At 33.5% G+C, this 19,484-nt stretch overlaps 1 protein-coding gene across 4 annotated transcripts in view; it reads right to left on the bottom strand.

Moving 5' to 3' along the window:
- Positions 1–19,484, bottom strand: part of LRP1B (LDL receptor related protein 1B) — a 1,884,038-nt gene that overhangs the window by 188,819 nt on the left and 1,675,735 nt on the right. For all 4 annotated transcript variants that reach the window (XM_003921997.4, XM_074399735.1, XM_074399736.1 and 1 more), the window contains 3 exons: positions 17,588–17,704; positions 17,369–17,488; positions 15,828–15,947 (listed from right to left, as the gene is read on the bottom strand). In XM_003921997.4, the coding sequence (XP_003922046.1) occupies positions 15,828–15,947; positions 17,369–17,488; positions 17,588–17,704 (357 nt within the window). The remainder of the gene's footprint in view (positions 1–15,827; positions 15,948–17,368; positions 17,489–17,587; positions 17,705–19,484) is intronic.

The raw sequence follows: 19,484 nt of genomic DNA, 5'->3' as shown, positions 1-19,484 counted from the left end.
CTAAGATTTTGTGGAAATGATATAATATAGATCAGAAGACTTATACTGATCACATGCCCTTTAACATAATTATTATACTGAACATAGTTTTTCCTTACTAACTCTAATTATGTAATTCTCTCCATTTCTGACAAGAAATGCAAGATTTCACAAAATGATTCTATTATTTGTCTTAAAATGTCATGTTCTTTTAAAAAGTCTATTATTTTTCCCCTTCTCTCTCCGTTATAGTATGTATAAATGGGTGTTTGGGTCCATAGCAATGCTAAGTATTGAGCAAAAAGTGCTCAAGAGAAAGATAAAACACATTTTTAGGGTCTAATGGGTGTCAGGTACTCATATACCTTTATTTCTTTTAAAATTCTCATCAGCCTTCTAAGGCCAAAACTATTACACCTATTTGCAGATGAAGAAATAGTGAAGACCTGAAGAAACCTACCCAATTATTAAAGTCCAAAGTCAAGAATCAGGCTCTGCTTCCAGTAACTCCTCAGCTTATGGATCTTCTCATGAAACTGCCCAGTGCCCTGTCAACATCACCCTCACCATCCTTCAGATGAAGGGATGAAATGCCAACTCAGTATGCGGGTCTGGCAGAAATGTCAGTGGGTCTGTATAGTAAAGCCCTCTTACAATTTAGGCCAATTTAGTACACGAATCAAGCACAAAACATTGAAATGATCAGGAGGGTGGGTAGTATGGACACAAAAAGTAAATTTTATTTTTTTCTTCAGTCATCACACATTTATCTGTGCCAGGTTCTGTGCTAGGTACTGGGTACATATTAGATAATGGAAAATACATAGAACCAGTTTTGTGGAACTTAGCAAAAGAGATGTAGGATCCTTTAAAAAGGCAACATAAAAGCAGTACATAAATATATGACACTGAAAATCTGGTAGAGTGTATGTGAAATCTCTAAAACTGGGGATGGGATGGTGTCATATAAGTTGGCTAAGGATCAACAGTGTGAACACTGGTTTTATTTGCTTTTAATCAAATACAATGTTATAGTACAAAAGGAGGTATACAACAGTGGAGATCAGTGAGACATCTAACACATCATATGACTAAATATGCTGCAGTATTTTCCCTACGTCACAATCAAAGCATATAACTTGGGAAGGTGTGGGGGGAGAAATGTAAAGCTGACTAATGGAATGGAAAATATAGTCCATGAAAACAGATTAAAGAAAATTGAATAATCTGGCCAAAATGTGATGAAAGAATTTAATTTGAGAGTCCTTAAACAAAGGACTTTTATGCAAAAGATAATGTTAGGTTATTCACAATTGATATTGAAAAGGCTAAAAAAAATCAAGCTTAATTTAGAGCATGAGGATTTTTATCTAGATATAAAGGAGTACTAATTGTTTATTTTCGCTTGTTTAGATCAGGGTGATGGATGTGGCTCTACTTTAACCTGATGACCTCCATTGATCATTTCTAATAAACATTCAATGAACTTTTTAAGGGTATATATACTATAGATGGAAATGTGTGGACTTGACATTTTCAGTCCTGTCTTTTACTGTGGCTTAGAAATGCATTCCATGTTAATTCAGCAAGATGGTTAGTGATCCCTTTCCATCTGTCAGTAAGATGCTGAAAATTACTGAGTCACAGCATTGAGCCAAAAAAACAAAACCAAGTGAATAATTTTGCACTATCAAGAAGCAGTAAATTCCAGCTGTGAAAACTGAATAGCATGAAAAACAAACAAACAAAAAAAAAAAACTCTGGAATTTAAAGTTGGCATCACCACCCCTCACCTTACACCAGTAGCTCCTGGGTAATGGTCATACCATTAGCCAATAGAGTCGCATGTAATTACTATGGGTTTAATTATTCTAAACTAGAATTTTTAGTATGCTCATTTCTTGCATTTGTTTCAGTGCCAATCAATACAGCATTTAGTGCCAACATTTAACTGTATCTCCCGCACAAAAAGTCTGGACAATGTAAGCTCAGTGGTCACGTTTCATAAAATAAGAAAAAAGAAAAGAAAAGCTTTTACATTATTAAAAATTTTCAATACATTGGAACAAATCACAGTGTTAATAATCTTTACTTTTGCATTGCAAAGTTATTGAAAGCATGCTAAGTATTATTAGAAAGAACAAAGATTCTCTTCTGCATAGCCACTCATATTTTAATCTATTTAATAATTATTTATTCATCTAAAATTAAAAAATAAGTTAGACCAATAATTCCAGAATTGATTCTCTCTACTAATAGATCTTCAGTATTATTTACTCTTTGCTTAGATTGGGAGGACCTTTAGATAAAAACAATGCAGGCATCATTTTTAAAAGCACTATTATAGTTCCTTAAATAGCCTATATAACACATAGAGTTAGAGCCTGAAGAATGTATCTATTCCTAAAAAATATTTCTACTGTGTACATAGAGTGAAAGAAATATATACATACAGTAATCTAGACATTATCAAGAAATGCAATAGAAACCCTGAGCACTTACATTTTCAAAATCAACAAAATATTTATGCCCTGAAAGACAAAATACCACCAGAAAAGTTTTCAGGAAAGAGAAACTGCATAATCTAAAAATTAAAACTGTATTTATGTTAATTCATTCTGTCAATCAATAATGTTTACTCAACATCATGTTTCAAAATGAATAACACCATACCTGTCCTCAAAGGGTCCAACCCAGTAGAAGGTTGACCTTGAAGACTAACATGTTTTAGTCTGAAAATCGACAAAATCTGAAACATATTTATTGTGGATTTACTAGGACCTGAACTTTAAAATCAAGGAAAGAGATCAGGAAGAAGAAGTGAATGGAAGGGTCTCCTTAAAGATCATTTGGCATATATCTTTTTATCCAGTCAAAATTATATGAACAATACTTTCCAAACCAAAAAAAAAAAAAAAAAAAGTGATCCAAAAAAGCAAGAAAAATTTATGAAGTATTTAAAATTCTTGTCAAATTTCAAAGGAAAGTTAAGTATTTTATGAAAACCACTATCATTTGTTCCTTTAAATAAAATACAAAAAAAAAATCTTTTGAGGTCATTTTCAGAAACAGAGTGAATGACTACTCTCATCTACTATGGAATATATTTAGTACTGCCTTTAAAAACTAAATTTCACTTGTCATGTTTAAATTTGTCTATGGATTCATGATATAACTGTGGCCTAAATTTGTCAGAGAAAATTCTACTTTTCCTGTAAACCATGCTTATAGAAAATTCATGGGCATCCATAAAGTGCAACACTGAAGAAAAGTTATAGACATTTTTTAATAAAAGATGACCATCTCCAAAAACTTTCAGTGCCAAAATATAAACTAAGATAATCTCGGAATGCTGCAGGGAATGGAATTCCCTTTAGAGTACATGTATTGCTGTCATAGTTCACATTGAAGAATAATACAGTGCTTTCAAAAGTGTATCATGCATGACACAGACGGTAAGCTGTAAATCAGATCACATAATACACCACGTAGTTCAAACAGTGTGTGAATGTTGCTAGATAATTTTGAAGGGCTCATGAGAAAGTTTTGCACTGGTCAATTCTCTTTCATTCTTCCTAGTTGCTGCCTTTTGAAAAGTTAAGTCAAGGATAAAGAGGGCTTCTCTGACACTTAACTAATTTCTCTTTTTAACAAAGATCTGGGCTTTGGTAGGCTGGTGTCAAATTAGAATTTTTCAAATTAGAATTTAATAACATTGTTTGTTTTAATGCATTAATTTTTATCTTTATGGCAAGCCACTAGATTTCCATTTGCAATTATGATCCTTGGCCTGTCCTTGAAGGGAGAGGGTTTTTATTACTGACTATGTTTAAAATTGCCATTAACAGATTTATGATATTGAAAAGCAGACTTTCAATTGTCTGTAGACACTGAACCCCTATATTGCCCATCCTATGCCTTCTCACTCACTGTTAGTGATAATAGATAACAATTTTTAAGGCCGTTTAAATACATAATTTTCTGATAAAATTACCTATTCCAATTAGTTGTATCTGTCTTACTTCTCTGCCTAATTGCAAACTACAACAGATCAAGCAAGCTGTATTGAGTAATGGTTGAATATGGGTCTGGAGCCAAATCCCACTGATTCAATTATCTGTTTACCCACTTTCTTTCTTTCTTTCTTTCTTTTTTTCCTGAGATGGAGTCTCACTCTTGTTGCCCAGGCTGGAGTGCAGTGGTACAATCTTGGCTCACTACAGCCTCCACCTCCTGGGTTCAAGCGATTCTCCTGCCTCAGCCTCTGAGTAGCTGCAATTACAGGCACCCATCACCATGCCCAGCTAATTTTCAGTAGAGATGGAGTTTCACCATGTTGGCCAGGCTGGTCTCGAACTCCTGACCTTGAGATCTACCTGCCCCAGGCTCCCAGAATGCTGGGACTACAGGAGTGAACCACCATGCCCAGTTCCGTTCGCTCACTTTCTATCTGGGTGACCATGAGAGAACTCACACTCCCTGAGTTTTACTTCTTTAACTATGAAATAGAAATAATAACAGTGTAGTTCTCATAGGATTGTTGTGAGGATTAAATAGTATTTAATACTTATGGAATAATGCACGTAAGGCACACAGCCTAATACATAACAATAAGCTTTCAAAGCTATTTTTTGGAATATTCAACTTCTTTGGATTCCCTGAGTCACTAATGAAATGGCTTAATGTTTTCAGTAGTTGTTCATTAATTTGTTAAATAAAGAAATTTCATAAAAATTAAAAATCAGTTTAATTACAGAACTAGACTACTAAAGAAAACAGATATTAACTGGGCCCAATGCTGTGGGATATATTGACAGTACCCAGAAATTAAGTGCTTGATGTTTCCTCTGCAGAGAACACTAGGCACTGGAATGAGAGTGCCTTAAAATTCAACCTTGTGAGTAGTTCTTCCATTTCTCATTTGTAATACCTGGCTTTGAAATGGCTTATTCCCAATATTAATGTTAAGAAACATTTGAAAAGCTAAGCTATAATTATTTAATACTTGTACATTACAGAGATGAACATAGTGAATTCCGAAAAAAAAATATATATATATATATATAATTTTGCTTATATTTTGTGTTAGTAATTATCCATTTTCTTTTTTCTGACTCAACGAAATATTTCCTTAAAAGAAATGAACCAAATAATCAGAGTTCTGAGTTCATAAAGGGCTTTATGATTTCTGAAGGTAGATTATTATGCCTCTGTGATTTCCTAATAGTCAGTTTTTACTGCTCAGTGCCTGTTTGTATCAAGAATCTTGTTTTGGACATTACAAATACCACACTGAGAAACTAGACAGCTGTCCGTAACAATCTGTTTCCTGAAACAGAACTCATGATAGGATTGGGTGTATGCTAATTCCAACAGCGCTAAGCGCATCTGAAGAACTAACACAGAGATTTACAAAGTATTCTAGCAACCCATCATCTACAGGCAAGTCTTAGAAGCAGCTAGAAATGTTCATTCAAGCTATCTAACATCCTGATACACTGATACAATGGCTGACAGACATACATGTGTGATTCTAATATAGTAAAACTGTGATTAATTGAAATTAAGTGATATATTGGATTTCCTGACTACATTTTGTAGTTGGGATTCAGAAGCTAATTACCAAGAAGATTAAAATAGAAACAGATTATACATTTGATTCAAAACTTTTAATCCAATAATGTTTAGAATGAAAATCCTAAAGCCGTATACGCTACTAAGTGGTACCAGACATTTTTGTCAATACAATTTACTTGGTAATAGAGGAAATTAGATTACAACTTTCGAAATGTCTCCAGCAAGTTGAAATAGGTTAGATGTTACACATTTTTTTTTTTTTTTTTTTTTGAGACAGAGTCTTGCTCTGTCACCCAAGCTGGAGTGCAGTGGTGCAATCTTGGCTCCCTGCAACCTCCACCTCATGGGTTTACCAATTCCCTTGTTGAGATTGCAGGTGCTCACCACCACACCCGGCTAAGTTTTGTATTTTTAGTAGAGATGGATTTTCATCATGTTGACCAGGCAGGTCTTGAACTCCTGATCTCAGGTAATCTGCCCAACTCGGCTTTCTAAATTGCTGGGATTACAGGTTGAGCCACTACACCTGGCAGATGTTATACTTTCTTTAATTACAGTTCAATTAATTAAAAATTTATGGTAAATAATTTCTAATATTTAAAAATAAGTTTTCAGAGTTCTGATATGAGATTTTCATTGAATCTGCCATGCAGCATTTAATACTAATTTTTAACACACAACTTCTAAAGAAATGATTTTAATTAACTAAAGCAAATTAGTGTACATTTACAGTATATTTATATTTGCACTTACAACATGACTAGTAAAACATTATTGTACATATGCACATATTCTGTAACTTTTTATTAATTTAGATTAAATACAAATAAATCTATATCAGAGACCTAATTGCCTGAGTAAAATATACAGTTCACATAATGTGAATAATATTAATCAAAATACAGTTTCAAAACATTAAACTACTTTAATTTCAATAAATAGTATTATTTTATATTTCTTCTGGGTTGTTTTTTTTTTTTTTTTTTTTTTTCTCAAATATCCGAAAAAAGGAAGGGTATATAAAAAAGGAACATTTAAATACTGAGTGTGTGTCTCTACCTTAGGACATAGAATTTAGAAGGGAAGTGCATTCATATGGATGATATGATTTTTGGGAGTGAGAAACCTGAGTTCACAGGGAAAATCTGTTTTATACTCTATTTCTATGGCCCTTGAAAAATAAGTTTTCTTTCCTTCCTTCCTTTCTTTTTTTCTTCCTTCCTTCTTTTTTCTTTCTTTCTTTCTCTCTGTTTTTTTGTTTTTGTTTTTTTTTTTTTTTGAGATGAAGTCTCTCTCTGTCACCCACGCTGGAGTGCAATGGCACAATCTTAGCTCATTGCAACCTCTGCCTCCCAGGTTCCAGCAATTCTCCTGCCTCAGCATCCCGAGTAGCTGGACCATGCCTGGCTAATTTTGGTGCTTTTGGTACAGACAGGGTTTCACCACGTTGCCCAGGCTGGTCTTGAACTCCTGACCACAGGTGATCCACCCAACTCAACCTCTTAAACTGCTGGGATTACAGGCGTCAGCCACTGTGCCCAGCCAAATAATATTTTTCAAGTAACTTCTACTTTCGGTCAAAAACAATTTTTTATGAAGACTTCTGAGGACTTTTATTCAAATAATTTTTCCCAAGATTTTAGAGAAATAAAAATTTTAATTAGAGGGTTAATATATCAAGGGATAATAAGAATCTACAGTAACTTACTCTCACATCAGTAACCCAGCAAGAGGTGACAGTAATTTTCAAACTAAATTCTGTACCACTTCACTCTCTACTTTCATTATTTTCCACATGACCACTGAGCACATGACTGGTGGCTTAATGACATGAAAAACCTAAGCCAGAGGGCTTGCATTCTAAGCATTAAATTTAAGATTGATTGGACATCAGAACCCTCAATTACACCCATCAGTTTAGTATACACAGATCACAAAGCCAATAAATGCTGCAGTAATAAGTACAACATGTCTTTTGTTGTCATTATCATATTATGTCCAAGTACTAATGGCTGAAAACAGGCTTTTTTCATAGTGAAATTTAACACCACTTGGATCTTCAAACTAATTTTAACACATAAGCGTAAGTCTAAGGTTTTTTAAAGAGGTGAAAAATCATATTTTCTACATATGATAAATTACTAGTGTTATTGTTGAGAAAAACATTAGAATCTTTCATTCTACTTATTTTTGGTCACTAACACACAGCATAATCAATCATATAGACATGGTACTAAACAAAACTGAGTAGCACCTAAAAATACAAATGGTAGAATATTCACCATGGGAATTGCCAGCCGGAAAGATACTTGAGTAGAATCTGCAAAACAGAAGCTTATAATCTAAAACAGACCAATAATTTTGTTCTAACGGTAGGATCAAAGAGGTAGAACTTTTAAATCTTCACATTTCTTATATTTTTTTTTCTATAAGGTATTTAATTCTTATTCTTTTCACATACTACTATAAGTCTGCAACCAGTTTTGTATATATGCATGTGTTATTTTATTTTGTATTTTTAGAGAACTGAATATACTTGACAAAAGATGAGAAAAGCCGCATTACAAAGATACGTTTTTCAAACAAAAATATAACACAATATTAAATTCCTGACTCATTTCTTTTAAAAATTTCAACTGCATCAATTTAGATTTCTTATTAAAGCAAACATGGCAGTTCCCTTCTTTTCAAACTCAATTATAATCCCCACGGGGCAAAAAGCTATTTCTCTTATGGTTTTTACTACAGATCAATCCAGAGTCTAGAATATTTGGCATGCCTCCTGACTCATTGTGTAGGCTCCTTTTTAGCTTTGTTCAACAAAATTTAAATCTCACAGTTTCGTCTAATTGTTAAGACAGAAAGAAAAGAAAGAAGGAAACATCAGCGAATAATTGCACATCCTTTTGGTAGAGAGTCAATGTGTAAAAGATACCAAAGTCATTGGGTAAAAGCTACAAAAAACTTAATGTGTTCATTTCACTTAGACCATTTAATGACTCACATGTAGGTCATTCATTTCTTCTATAAAAGCTAGAAGACAATTTCTTGGTCCCATTCATACAGATAGGCTCTCCTTCAGTGGTTCTATTGGAACCAAAACATTTCAACGTAGAAGAGATGCTATTATGCGGCCTCTCTCTCACTCTCACATATGCACCCTTTTCCTTTCTCTCTCTCACACACACACCCCCAAACATACACGCATGAAAACATTCACACACACACACACACACACACACACACACACACACACACAGTCATTAGCAGAAAAGAGGGAAATATTAAATTTAGCAAAGCAAATAAATGGGTAAGAGAAAAACACATGATATATAAAACAAATTAGCATAAAATATAGTGATCTAATAGCAGTACAAAAAAACTTACTGAATTAACAGAAGCTGCTTTACACATAGAAAATAAGCTCCCCACACTACCAAGTTTGTAGAAAAATACACTTATTTTCATTACAACTATTTTAAAAGTTTAGAAATATACCAAAATATAAATTATTTTTGAAAGCTTCCATTAAAAAAGATAATAACATATGTACACATCAAGATTTCAAAGAAGCAAGATACAGCTATGTAATTATTTTTCTTAAGTTTTATCATTAGATTGAAACTCAACCAACAGACACCAGTCACACTCACATACCAAACTATCCAAAGTATATCCTGAGAAATAGTGATTCCATAGAATGTCATTAACTGCTATTCATCTGAGATCAAATAAGTATAGAATGCCAAAAAATGGAAAACAGTAAAACGATATGGTTTTTACTTTTCTCTCATATATTATACTGCCCCACTGTCTTTTTTTTTTTTTTTTAATTGTCAGAGTGAGAAGTAGAGAAAGCAAGTGTCATCTCAACAATGAGAATGATATTAATAAGAAGTTTTTTTCGGACAGGTAGAGAAATGTAGAGTTCCCTTCTGGATCCTGAAAGATTGTGAAAATAAAGAAAAGGAGTGAAAATTGTGGAAAGATTAGCTGCACATATCCTCAAGACATCAGGGCAGCACTCAGATCGATATGGGATGGACCAGGACACTGGAAAGATGAGCGTCACACTCACCTGGATTTATCATGGGAAAAGGTCAAGCTTTTAGGACAAACCATGCTAGAGACACACAACATTTTTAAAAATCTAGGAGTTATACCAAATCTATTTCTCAAAAGCAAAGAATAAAACTTTGATGTTTAGTTTTTATTTGTTTAGTTATTCTTTGAGAGGCAGGGTCTCACTATGCTGCCCAGACTGGCCTTGAAATCCTGGGTTCAAGTGATTCTCCCTTCTTATCCTCCCAAGTAATCAAACTACCTATAGGCATGTGCCACCATGCCTAGCTTGTATTATTTTTTAATAGGTCTTAATAGGTTGCAATTGTTAATCAAAAATTAATTCAAAAGTCTTCTACAACATGAATTTTCTATGTGAAATAAGCCAAATATAAAAAGAAAAACAAATGCAACATGTCCTATGATTCCACTTATATGAAGTACCACAGACAAAAATTACAGTAAAGGTTACCAGGCAAAGGGTAGAGGGAAGAATAGGGAATTCTTCCTTAATGGATCTAGAGTTTCTGTTTGGAAAGATGAAAAAGCTCTGGAGGTAACTGGTGGTGATGGTTGGAAAACAATGTGAATGTACTTAGCACCACTGTCTTATACACTTGAAACTGTTTAAAGAGGAAAGTTTTATGTTAGCTATGTATATTTCACCAAAATAAATATAATGTAATGGGACTCTACACAGCAGGGGAGGGATAGAGAAATAAATACTACACTTTTAAGTGCACTTATATAGTGTTCAATTTTTATACATTATATTCTTATAATTCTAAAAGAATAAAGATTTTTTTGAAAGTAAAAAAAAAATCTAGGAGTTATTTTGTGACATTAAAAGTGGGTGGAAGATAGAAATATTAGCTTGAGGCAGCATTCCTGGCTCATCACAGGACCTGGACCAGAGAGGTTTACACGATCATGTGCTTCTGTAAGTATCTTGGCTCAAGGAGTTTCCTATAACAACAGCAACATAAGATTAGGCAGCAGCTCATCAAGAATGAAGATTTGAAGACACAGAAAAACCCACACCTGGTGAGTGAGGATGCCGGCACTTCACAGTCAGATTAGAACAGGGTGCAGATCACACCAACCCTAACAGAGACCAATGAGGTTCCAGAGACTGTGTGGACGGAAGGTCCTTTCTCCTTTCCAGCTGCTAACATGAAGGCACATAATCCCATGCCTCTAAATATCTAGATAGAGAGATACTGTGATGCCATATGTTAGAAAATTCAAAATCTTTCTCCCAGTAGCCTCCTTCAACAACACCCTTCCGCACACCCGCTTCATTCACAAGTCAGCGCCACACAGGAGAGAGGCATTGAGGATGTTCAGATAATCTGTTTGCTAGTCAAAATATGCATGTATTTATAACCCATATTTAAATTTGGGAGATACTGATTAAAAATACTACACAGATGTCCTAACGAAATACTAGTATGTGCGGACCATTTCCCAAGGCAGGAAATTCAAGTACATTATCTTTACTGTATATAAAATCACAAAGCTTTTCCCCCATAGGTTATCTTGAAGTTATGGAACTAACATTTTCTAAATGTTATTCTAAATGGAAATATATTTAAAAAGTATAGCTACATAGTACAGATAAATTTGTATATACGTATATTTACATAGTTGCGTATTTATATAGAAGTAAAAAATAAATGTGAATAATACATGACCACCTCAGGACAGTGGGAAGAAGAATGGGGAAAGGGAAGAGGTGGGCTTTAGTTGTTATGATAGAAATTTAAATGTTTTAAAATCTCTGGAAATGTTAAAAACAGTATATGATACTTGTTATATAACAAGTCTATACATGTGAAATATTTCTTCCTGTTTTTTTCTAAGACAGGGTTTTCCTGTATCATCCAGGCTAGACTACAGTGGTGCAATCATGATTCACTGCAGCCTCAATCTTCTTGTTGAACTGACCTCCAGCCTCAGCCTCCAGAGGAACTCACACTACAGGTGGTAACTTTTAAATATATTTTTTTGTGCAGATGGGATCTCACTATGATTCCCAGGTTGGTCTTGAACTCTGGGTCTCAAGCAATCATCCCACCTTGGCCTCCCAAATTGCTGGGGTTATAGGCCTGAGCCACCACATACAGTGTGAAATATGTTATAATGTAATACATAATTGCTTTAACTTTTTTAAAAAATCTGTTTGTTAGATTCTTATAGCTTATAACTATAGCTTGAGTAGTCTGTTTCAAATTTCCTAATCACATATTTAAAGGAAAATAAAAGCACATGTTGATATGTTCTATCTTCTGGGGTGAATGTGTTCAGTGTCATGTTAGAAAGGCAGGCTGTAGAAAATACATATATACTGTAGGAAGTTCAATTTCTCTTCACAAGCTCTAGTTAGTTAGCTAATACATTAATTAAAGATCATTAGCCAAGCAGCAGGTTGTAAACTAAGATTGCACAAAAGCAGCAAATGAGGCTGAGCCAACTTAGAGGCAAGATCCTTTTTTGATAACACAGAATTCTAGGTTAGATGAAAGATTGCAGGAAAACAAGCAGGCAACAGAGAGGAGCGATGTGGCAGAGCAATGGTGGGTGGATCCTTCTGTAAGGATCTTGGCTCAACGAGTTTCCTATAACAAAGCTGGGGCATGAGTTCAGAGTTGACTGCAGGAGACCAGGCAGGCAATAACTGACCAAAAAAGGAAAATATTTTACAGTCATTGAGAGAACTAAGGATCTAAACTGTAAACTGGGAAAACCGAATGTAATAGAAAGCTCCAGATTCTAATATCATCTTATGAGTCACATTGTAGAAAAGTTCAACTATGATTACAAAGCAGACATGTGACTCTAGTATAGATCTGTTAAATTCTTAAATCTTCGATTAGTTCTTCAAACAGAATAGAGTAGGCTGAAGGTAAAGAAAGTTTGAAGTTGAAATTGTAAATAAATATTCCGAAGCTGCTATAATTGGGATATTCTACTTAATTTGGTCAGGCATTCAAATCTGGTGTTTGCCCAAGATTGTAATAAACAGTGAAACAGCCCTACAAAGAGCAGTCAACCTCTACAGTCTAATATAATTGTATTTATGCACATTTTTAAAAGCATGTTTTTCTCTTGGTATAAAGTTTAAAAGAGCAGACACCTTCAAGCAAATAGAAGTAATTTTATACGAACTATTAACAACTCACAAAATGAATTTGTAACTGTCTTGTCATGAACACGATGCTAGCATAGATTTAAATCTTATGCAAAAATAGAGCTCCAAGGTGTTCTTTAAACACCTTTATTAATTTAATCCAAATGTGCCAAATGTAGATTTTTACAGATTCATAAATTTAGTCATCTCAAAAACTAGGCATTAATAAAATGGGAAGTTATAGTTAATTTAATTTTTTAAATTTATATCTAAAGTCTCACCAAGACTAATTTATTAAGCCTGGACTCCTAAACTATATTTAATTTACATCTATTCAAAGCCTTCTTAAATTCTAGATTAGCATACAATTTTGCCACAGATTGAACATTCCTTGTTAAAATTGTGAGTACTCATAGACTCAAAAAAATATGCCAGGTTAAATTCAGTAATAGAATTTGAAAAATATTGGCAATTATTATCATTTTAATTCCCTACACTATATGTATATTATGTATGTGTTGTTACTCTGCTTCATTTTTTCATAGTGCCTCTCTCTCTTTCTCTTGCTTCTACATTGTTTTCTTTGTATTAGTTAAATCAAAACAAAACAAACTGTTTCAATTGGAATATGTCAAGGTAGAACAAACTACAACATTAGGACTTCAGAACTGAAAAAAAAATACAATTGATAATGGAACTATAGATAAATACAAATACTGGTGCTGAGATGTAAGAGGTAACAACTAGATGAACTCCAAGAGCATAAGAGAATCGCCCCTTAAAAAAAAAAAAAAAAAGAGAAAAAAAAAGCACCGGTTAAGAAAAGTATAAGCACAAACTGAAATGAAAATGGGTTCGGCTCCAAATAGATATTCTGCAAGAGGGAATAGGTTAGACACTCATTCCACACTTAATGCAAGCCTACTCACATCCTGCTAAGTCCTGAGGACACGGGACATGTGAAATGGTGAAACACACCCATGCTTCTAGACAAGATCTGTTCTTAGCCGTAAAGAAACACGTAACTGAATCCAATGGCATAACACAGTGAACCTTTGCAAAGTGTTATGTTTCTTTCCCATTCAATAAAAACACTAGAAGGGGAATCATCCCAGGGAGGGTTAAAATAATTAGCACAAATATGTAACGTTTCTATATTTATTCAGGACAAAAGAAAAAGAAACAAAGTCGTGCCTTATCTCTTTCCAAAATAAGGGTGTGAAACGCTGTACTTAGATATGATGTAGACTTTTCTTTAAATTAGCACCTGCACACAATAAAATTGTGTAACTCAAATCAGATGACAACCCTCCATTCTTGTCCCCTCTGTTTGTGTCCATATACATGTGTATGTATGTATATAAACCGATCTGGAACTTACAGCAATACTTGTGTCTGGGAGAATCCTATACAACCTCACTATTGAAAATATTTAAATATCTTTTTGTCTTCGCTTGGGAAGAATCAAGTGTATTTATGCTGTATCCACAGAAGTTTAAAGCAGATACGTTGGTGTCAAATAACCCTGGAGGTGCATCCCAACTATAGGACTTGCTAGCTATGGGACTTCTGACAAGTTACAGCAGCTCTTTGTGCCCACTTTCCTTATCAATGAAATAAGGACGATAAAGAGATTATGTAAGATAATCACTATAAAACTTTTAACCTATTTCTTAGGCCCTGTGGTTTCTGCCAACTAAATATTAGGCATTGTTGTTACTATGATGATTGATAATAATTAATTTGAACCTTATAATCTACCAAAAAAGAGTTAAATCTTACCAAAGTGAGGAAAAACCAAGAGAAAAATATAGAAATAACAGTCCAGTCCAGAAATTACTCAGAGTTAAAAAGGCATTATTCCACTTTGGTTTGGTAAGTGAAAATGCAAAAGACAATGGAGCAAACTAGCCAGTAACATAAATTAGCCTGCAAAAGTCCTTAGTAATTGCTATGGACAAACTGGTGATGAATGCCGTTAGAGGCTTTGTGAATTGATTTTGAAAACCAATTGTACAAAGTGGTAAATGGTAGTTTTATGATACTGTGATACAGGTTGCATATTCTAAAGACACAATTATATGGAAGACAGTATGAGGAAAATCACTTAAAGACATGCTATTATTGCCAGCACTTATACATGTAGCTCATAAGTGTTGTTCAATATAAATGAAATTTCAAAGCACTTAAAGGTTTTTCATTATTTTCATTTCCCCCATAAACGTTCAATGAAAGTACTGTATAATCTAGCAAATGCATTTAGCACACTTCTATGAAGTCTGGGAGTCCTATTTAGTTTGGACAAACTTTGTCTTTTCTAATAAATTAATAGATGAAATGCTTTTTGCTTACCCAACAATGCCAAATTGGCATATTTGTCTATAGAACAGGGTCGATTAATGTTAATAAATGCTGATAAAATGAATTACACATAGCAAATGCTCTTGATTTCTATCTCAGCATTAACAGCTTTAAGACAGAATGAATTACTTAAAACACAATAAATATATTCTCCATTTCTGCAATGTTAATTAAGGAATAATTCTTGTAAAAAATTAATTTAAGTGAAAATATTAACATTTCAGAAGCAAATGCTGACTTAAATGATCACTGTCCTCTACCAATATAGAACAGATGCTTTTAATTATAGCTTTATTCCCACCGTATTGTATTAAAGAATGACATTCAATAATCATTGAATACAGAATCTCGGGAATTTAAGCAAAAAAAATGAATTCTAGAATGATATGAATATAGAGATTTCTTATTTCTAGTCACTAAATGCTAATACTATCATGTGCACACTTTAATAGAAGAAGATAATGGTCTAATCCTACCTCTTTGGTCTATCTTTCATAAAGTTTTGGGTTATATTAAGCAATGCTTACTCTTCCATCTTATCATTCCATGCTTTTTGTAAAGTAGCTAAACTAAGTTGTTACCAATCTGTGAACACAGAGACAAAATCTTTTCAGGCAAGACCTTAGTTTCATCAAAAATGTGTTCAAATTCATTTCACTGTCGTCATTGCAGGTGACCCAAATACAGAGAAACAAGACCCACAGTCACAAACACTCACCGCAGTTGGCCTCGTCTGATGCGTCTGCACAGTCTGGATCCTCATCACAAACCCACAGCTTGGAAATGCAGTGTTTTGTAGTCTTACACTGGAAATAGTCTGGAGAACAGCTGTTTTCAGCTTAAGAAGAAAACTGCTATTAAAAATGTAGCTTTGGAGAGCAGATATTTTATTTATGAAAAGCAAATTTTACAGACAAATGTTTAAGACAATTTATAAAAAAGTGTATTGTGTTTTAATGAATGGGACTCTGACAGCGAGGAATTTTAACTTTTAATTCCTTATAAGGTACTCCTGATATCCTCTCCAGTAAAAATAAAGGAAACACATTTTTGCAATGATACACTGATAAATGTTGGAGTTTTCAAAAAACTGTTGATTAGATATTTTAATACTAATTTTAACAATTAAGAATTTGGGGTCTTTCAAAATAAATTTTTTCAGAAAAAAAAGAATTCATAGATATGCATTTTAATAAATGAAAAGATACTGAAATTGGAAGGTATTAGGTGAATAAGAAAATAAAAAGTACAAAGTTTATCAAAATGTCTAAGAATTGTGTTGAGCTTTTGAAAAACAGAACATCCACCTAAGACTGTAAACTGCATCACAAATCCTAGTCAGTTTAATGGATCAGCTTCTGGAATGGCTAACCATAAAGAACTGGTACTGACTTTATTCTGAATGCACCATCTTAATCAAATTGCTGGATGACTGCACATTATTTACTGATAAAAGTTTTAGAGGAATAAAATAAAACTGCAGCAAGACAGAAATGTTGACAGCAGTTCGATTGAGACCCTGAAACTTGACACGTGCCCCATTGTTCACATACTCTGCACGTGTGAGTGTGTGTGCAAGTACATGCATGCCAGCCTATGTGCATATACATATGTATATGGTATAAACTATTTTGCCTTCCATTTAATATAATTTGAATTTTGATGGAAGATGGAAATAGGAGATGAAAAGAGGCAAAATATTTTACTATTATTCTTTCAAGTCGTTTGTTAAAATATGTTAAATGGAGCATTATTTACAATTTTTTACAAGTTAGACTTTTGTCAGACTATTTTGCCCAGATTTTATATTTCTCTTCATGAGTGCAACATGTATTTCATGGAGAAAAAACTCTCTAATAAAAAGAACTTAATTTCAAGACACTAATTAATCAACAGAAGTAAATTACCTGTATCCATGTAATATGGGCAAAAATAAATTAAAAAAAAAAACATAATCAACTTCCATGTTGTATTTGATGCTTCTCTTAAGGGTGAGTTAGATGAATAAATGTTCATGTTTGTCATAATTTCTACGTAGATTTTAAAGTAAACTTGCTCATATTTTCATTTTCTCTATATTTTTATTTGGAGCTACTGAAATAATCCATCCCAGTTGGCACCTACTTCTAATTATTTGACCATATTTTCTTTAGAATTTATCTACATTGTATAAATGTATGAAATACAGTAATAATTTTTAGACTTACTTTAGTTGAGAGTCAAAATTAAGACAATACAGAGCATTTTGAGGTGACTTACGACAGTCTCTTTCATCTTCCTCATCACCACAGTCATCTTGCCCGTTACATCTTAGGTTTACTGGGATACATTTCTGGTTCTTGGTACACTTGAATTGGCCTGACAGGCAGACATGCGTATCTAGAACATAGAAAGACAGAGAGAAAAAATGTGTCTGAATTTAAATCACACAGTTGAGAATTAGACTTATGTTCATTACTTAAGAATTTAGTCACCTACCACAGTTAAGTTCATCAGAATTGTCTCCACAATCATTCTCTCCATCACAGATGAAAGCGGGTAGGGCACAGAGTCCAGTCCCACACTGAAATCGGCCTGGCTGACATTTAAATTCAGCTAGAGGAGAGAGCATAGATATTGTAGAAAAGCAATCTTAACTCACAACTTCTTAAACAGAAAGTTTCTGACATTCGAGATATTTACTACAATAAATATATCCTGGAACACAATACGAATGTCTGTCAACTTGATAGCTATTAGACTCAAATGTTTAGCTATACTTTGAGCAACTCAAATGGTCTCCAGATAACATTTAATAAACCATACTTTAGAGGGTAGGAATTAATAACACATAAACTTTTTAAAAAATTAAGAAACATAAAAGTCTCCACATTTAAATGAAGTGATATTGAGAGGTTAACTTGCAGAATGAAATTTATTGAAACAAATACTGTTATTCCAATAACAGTTTTTGAGAAATAATTTCTCCTTGACCACTTGGTGGCCTGTGGTGTGTATGATTGGTCCACAATACGTATTCTCTCTCTCTCTTTTTTTTTTTTATTCAGAGTCTTGCTCCATCATCTACTCTGGAGTGCAGTGGTGGAATCTCAGCTCACTGCAACTTCTACCTCCCATGTTCAAGAAATTCTACTGCCTCAGCCTCCTGAGTAGTTGGGATTACAGGTTCCCACCACCATGCCTGGCAAATTTTTTGAATTTTTAGCAGAGATGAACTTTCACTATGTTGGCCAAGCTGGTCTCGAACCGCTGACCTCTGGTCATCCACCTACCTCGTGTACCCGAAGTGTTGGGATTACAGGTGTGAGGCACAGTTGCCCACAATACATATTCTCTAGCACAATGTAAAGCACTGCTTTCTATATCTACCACATTTTAAACCAGATTTATTGATATTCATTCCTATAATCCTATTATTATGAAAGAGAACAATATTTTATAAATAATAAATATTTTATATATTATACATATATTGTAACAACTCACAAGTGATAATGTATTTTATCTTATCATATTATTTGAGTGTATATAAAGAACAATAATAAGGCAGTATCTACTGATGATCTACTATGTATCAGGCACTGGGCTAGACCCCTTCACATACATACAGTTACTAATTTAATGTCATCATAACATTGGCACTTTGGCATCATCATTTTAGCAATGAGTAAACTAAATTTACTGAATATTAATAATTCATCTAAGGATGCACAATTTTAAGTGTCAGATTTTGAGTTTAAATCTGCTATGTTGTTTGCAGTGAAACACTTATCTTTTGACTAATGATTTTAGTGCATATAACTGATATTGAGGTTAATAATAGTAGATGTATTAGCTCAAAACAGTGAATCAAACACTAATAAATGGTTTTTAAACTTATTTGAGAAATAAATTATGCTTTTATAATTACGATGTTAAATACAATTATTTTATATTACTATATTAAATAAAATTTAAACATTCTTTTAAAAATAACTCAATATATGCTTTGCTTCATAGAAGTAAAAGTTCTAAAATGTTGAAAGTTGTTTGCTTGCAATCTATAACATTTGTCAATTAATCATACTAAACGTTTAAACTGAATGACACAATTTTCTCATGCTTTAAGCATGTGTCTTTTCTCCATTTCATTTTGCTTTGTATCAATTTTGTTTAATACTCCTTAGCTATCAAAAACAACCCCTGCCAGAAAAACGGTTGCAACTATTAAAGGAATGCTTGGAAATAACTTGGAAGCCCATTTGATCTTCAAATCTGTCTATAGAATAATCTTAATTGTATTAGAGTATTATAAGAAACATTATTGGCCGGGTGTGGTGGCTCATGCCTGTAATCCCAGCACTTTGAGAGGCCGAGGTGGGCAGATCACCTGAAG

Source organism: Saimiri boliviensis, chromosome 5 (genome assembly GCF_048565385.1).
Source record: "Saimiri boliviensis isolate mSaiBol1 chromosome 5, mSaiBol1.pri, whole genome shotgun sequence".
NCBI lineage: Eukaryota > Metazoa > Chordata > Mammalia > Primates > Cebidae > Saimiri > Saimiri boliviensis.
The sequence above is the reverse complement of the archived record's forward strand: the minus strand, read 5'-3'. Positions and strand labels throughout refer to the sequence as shown.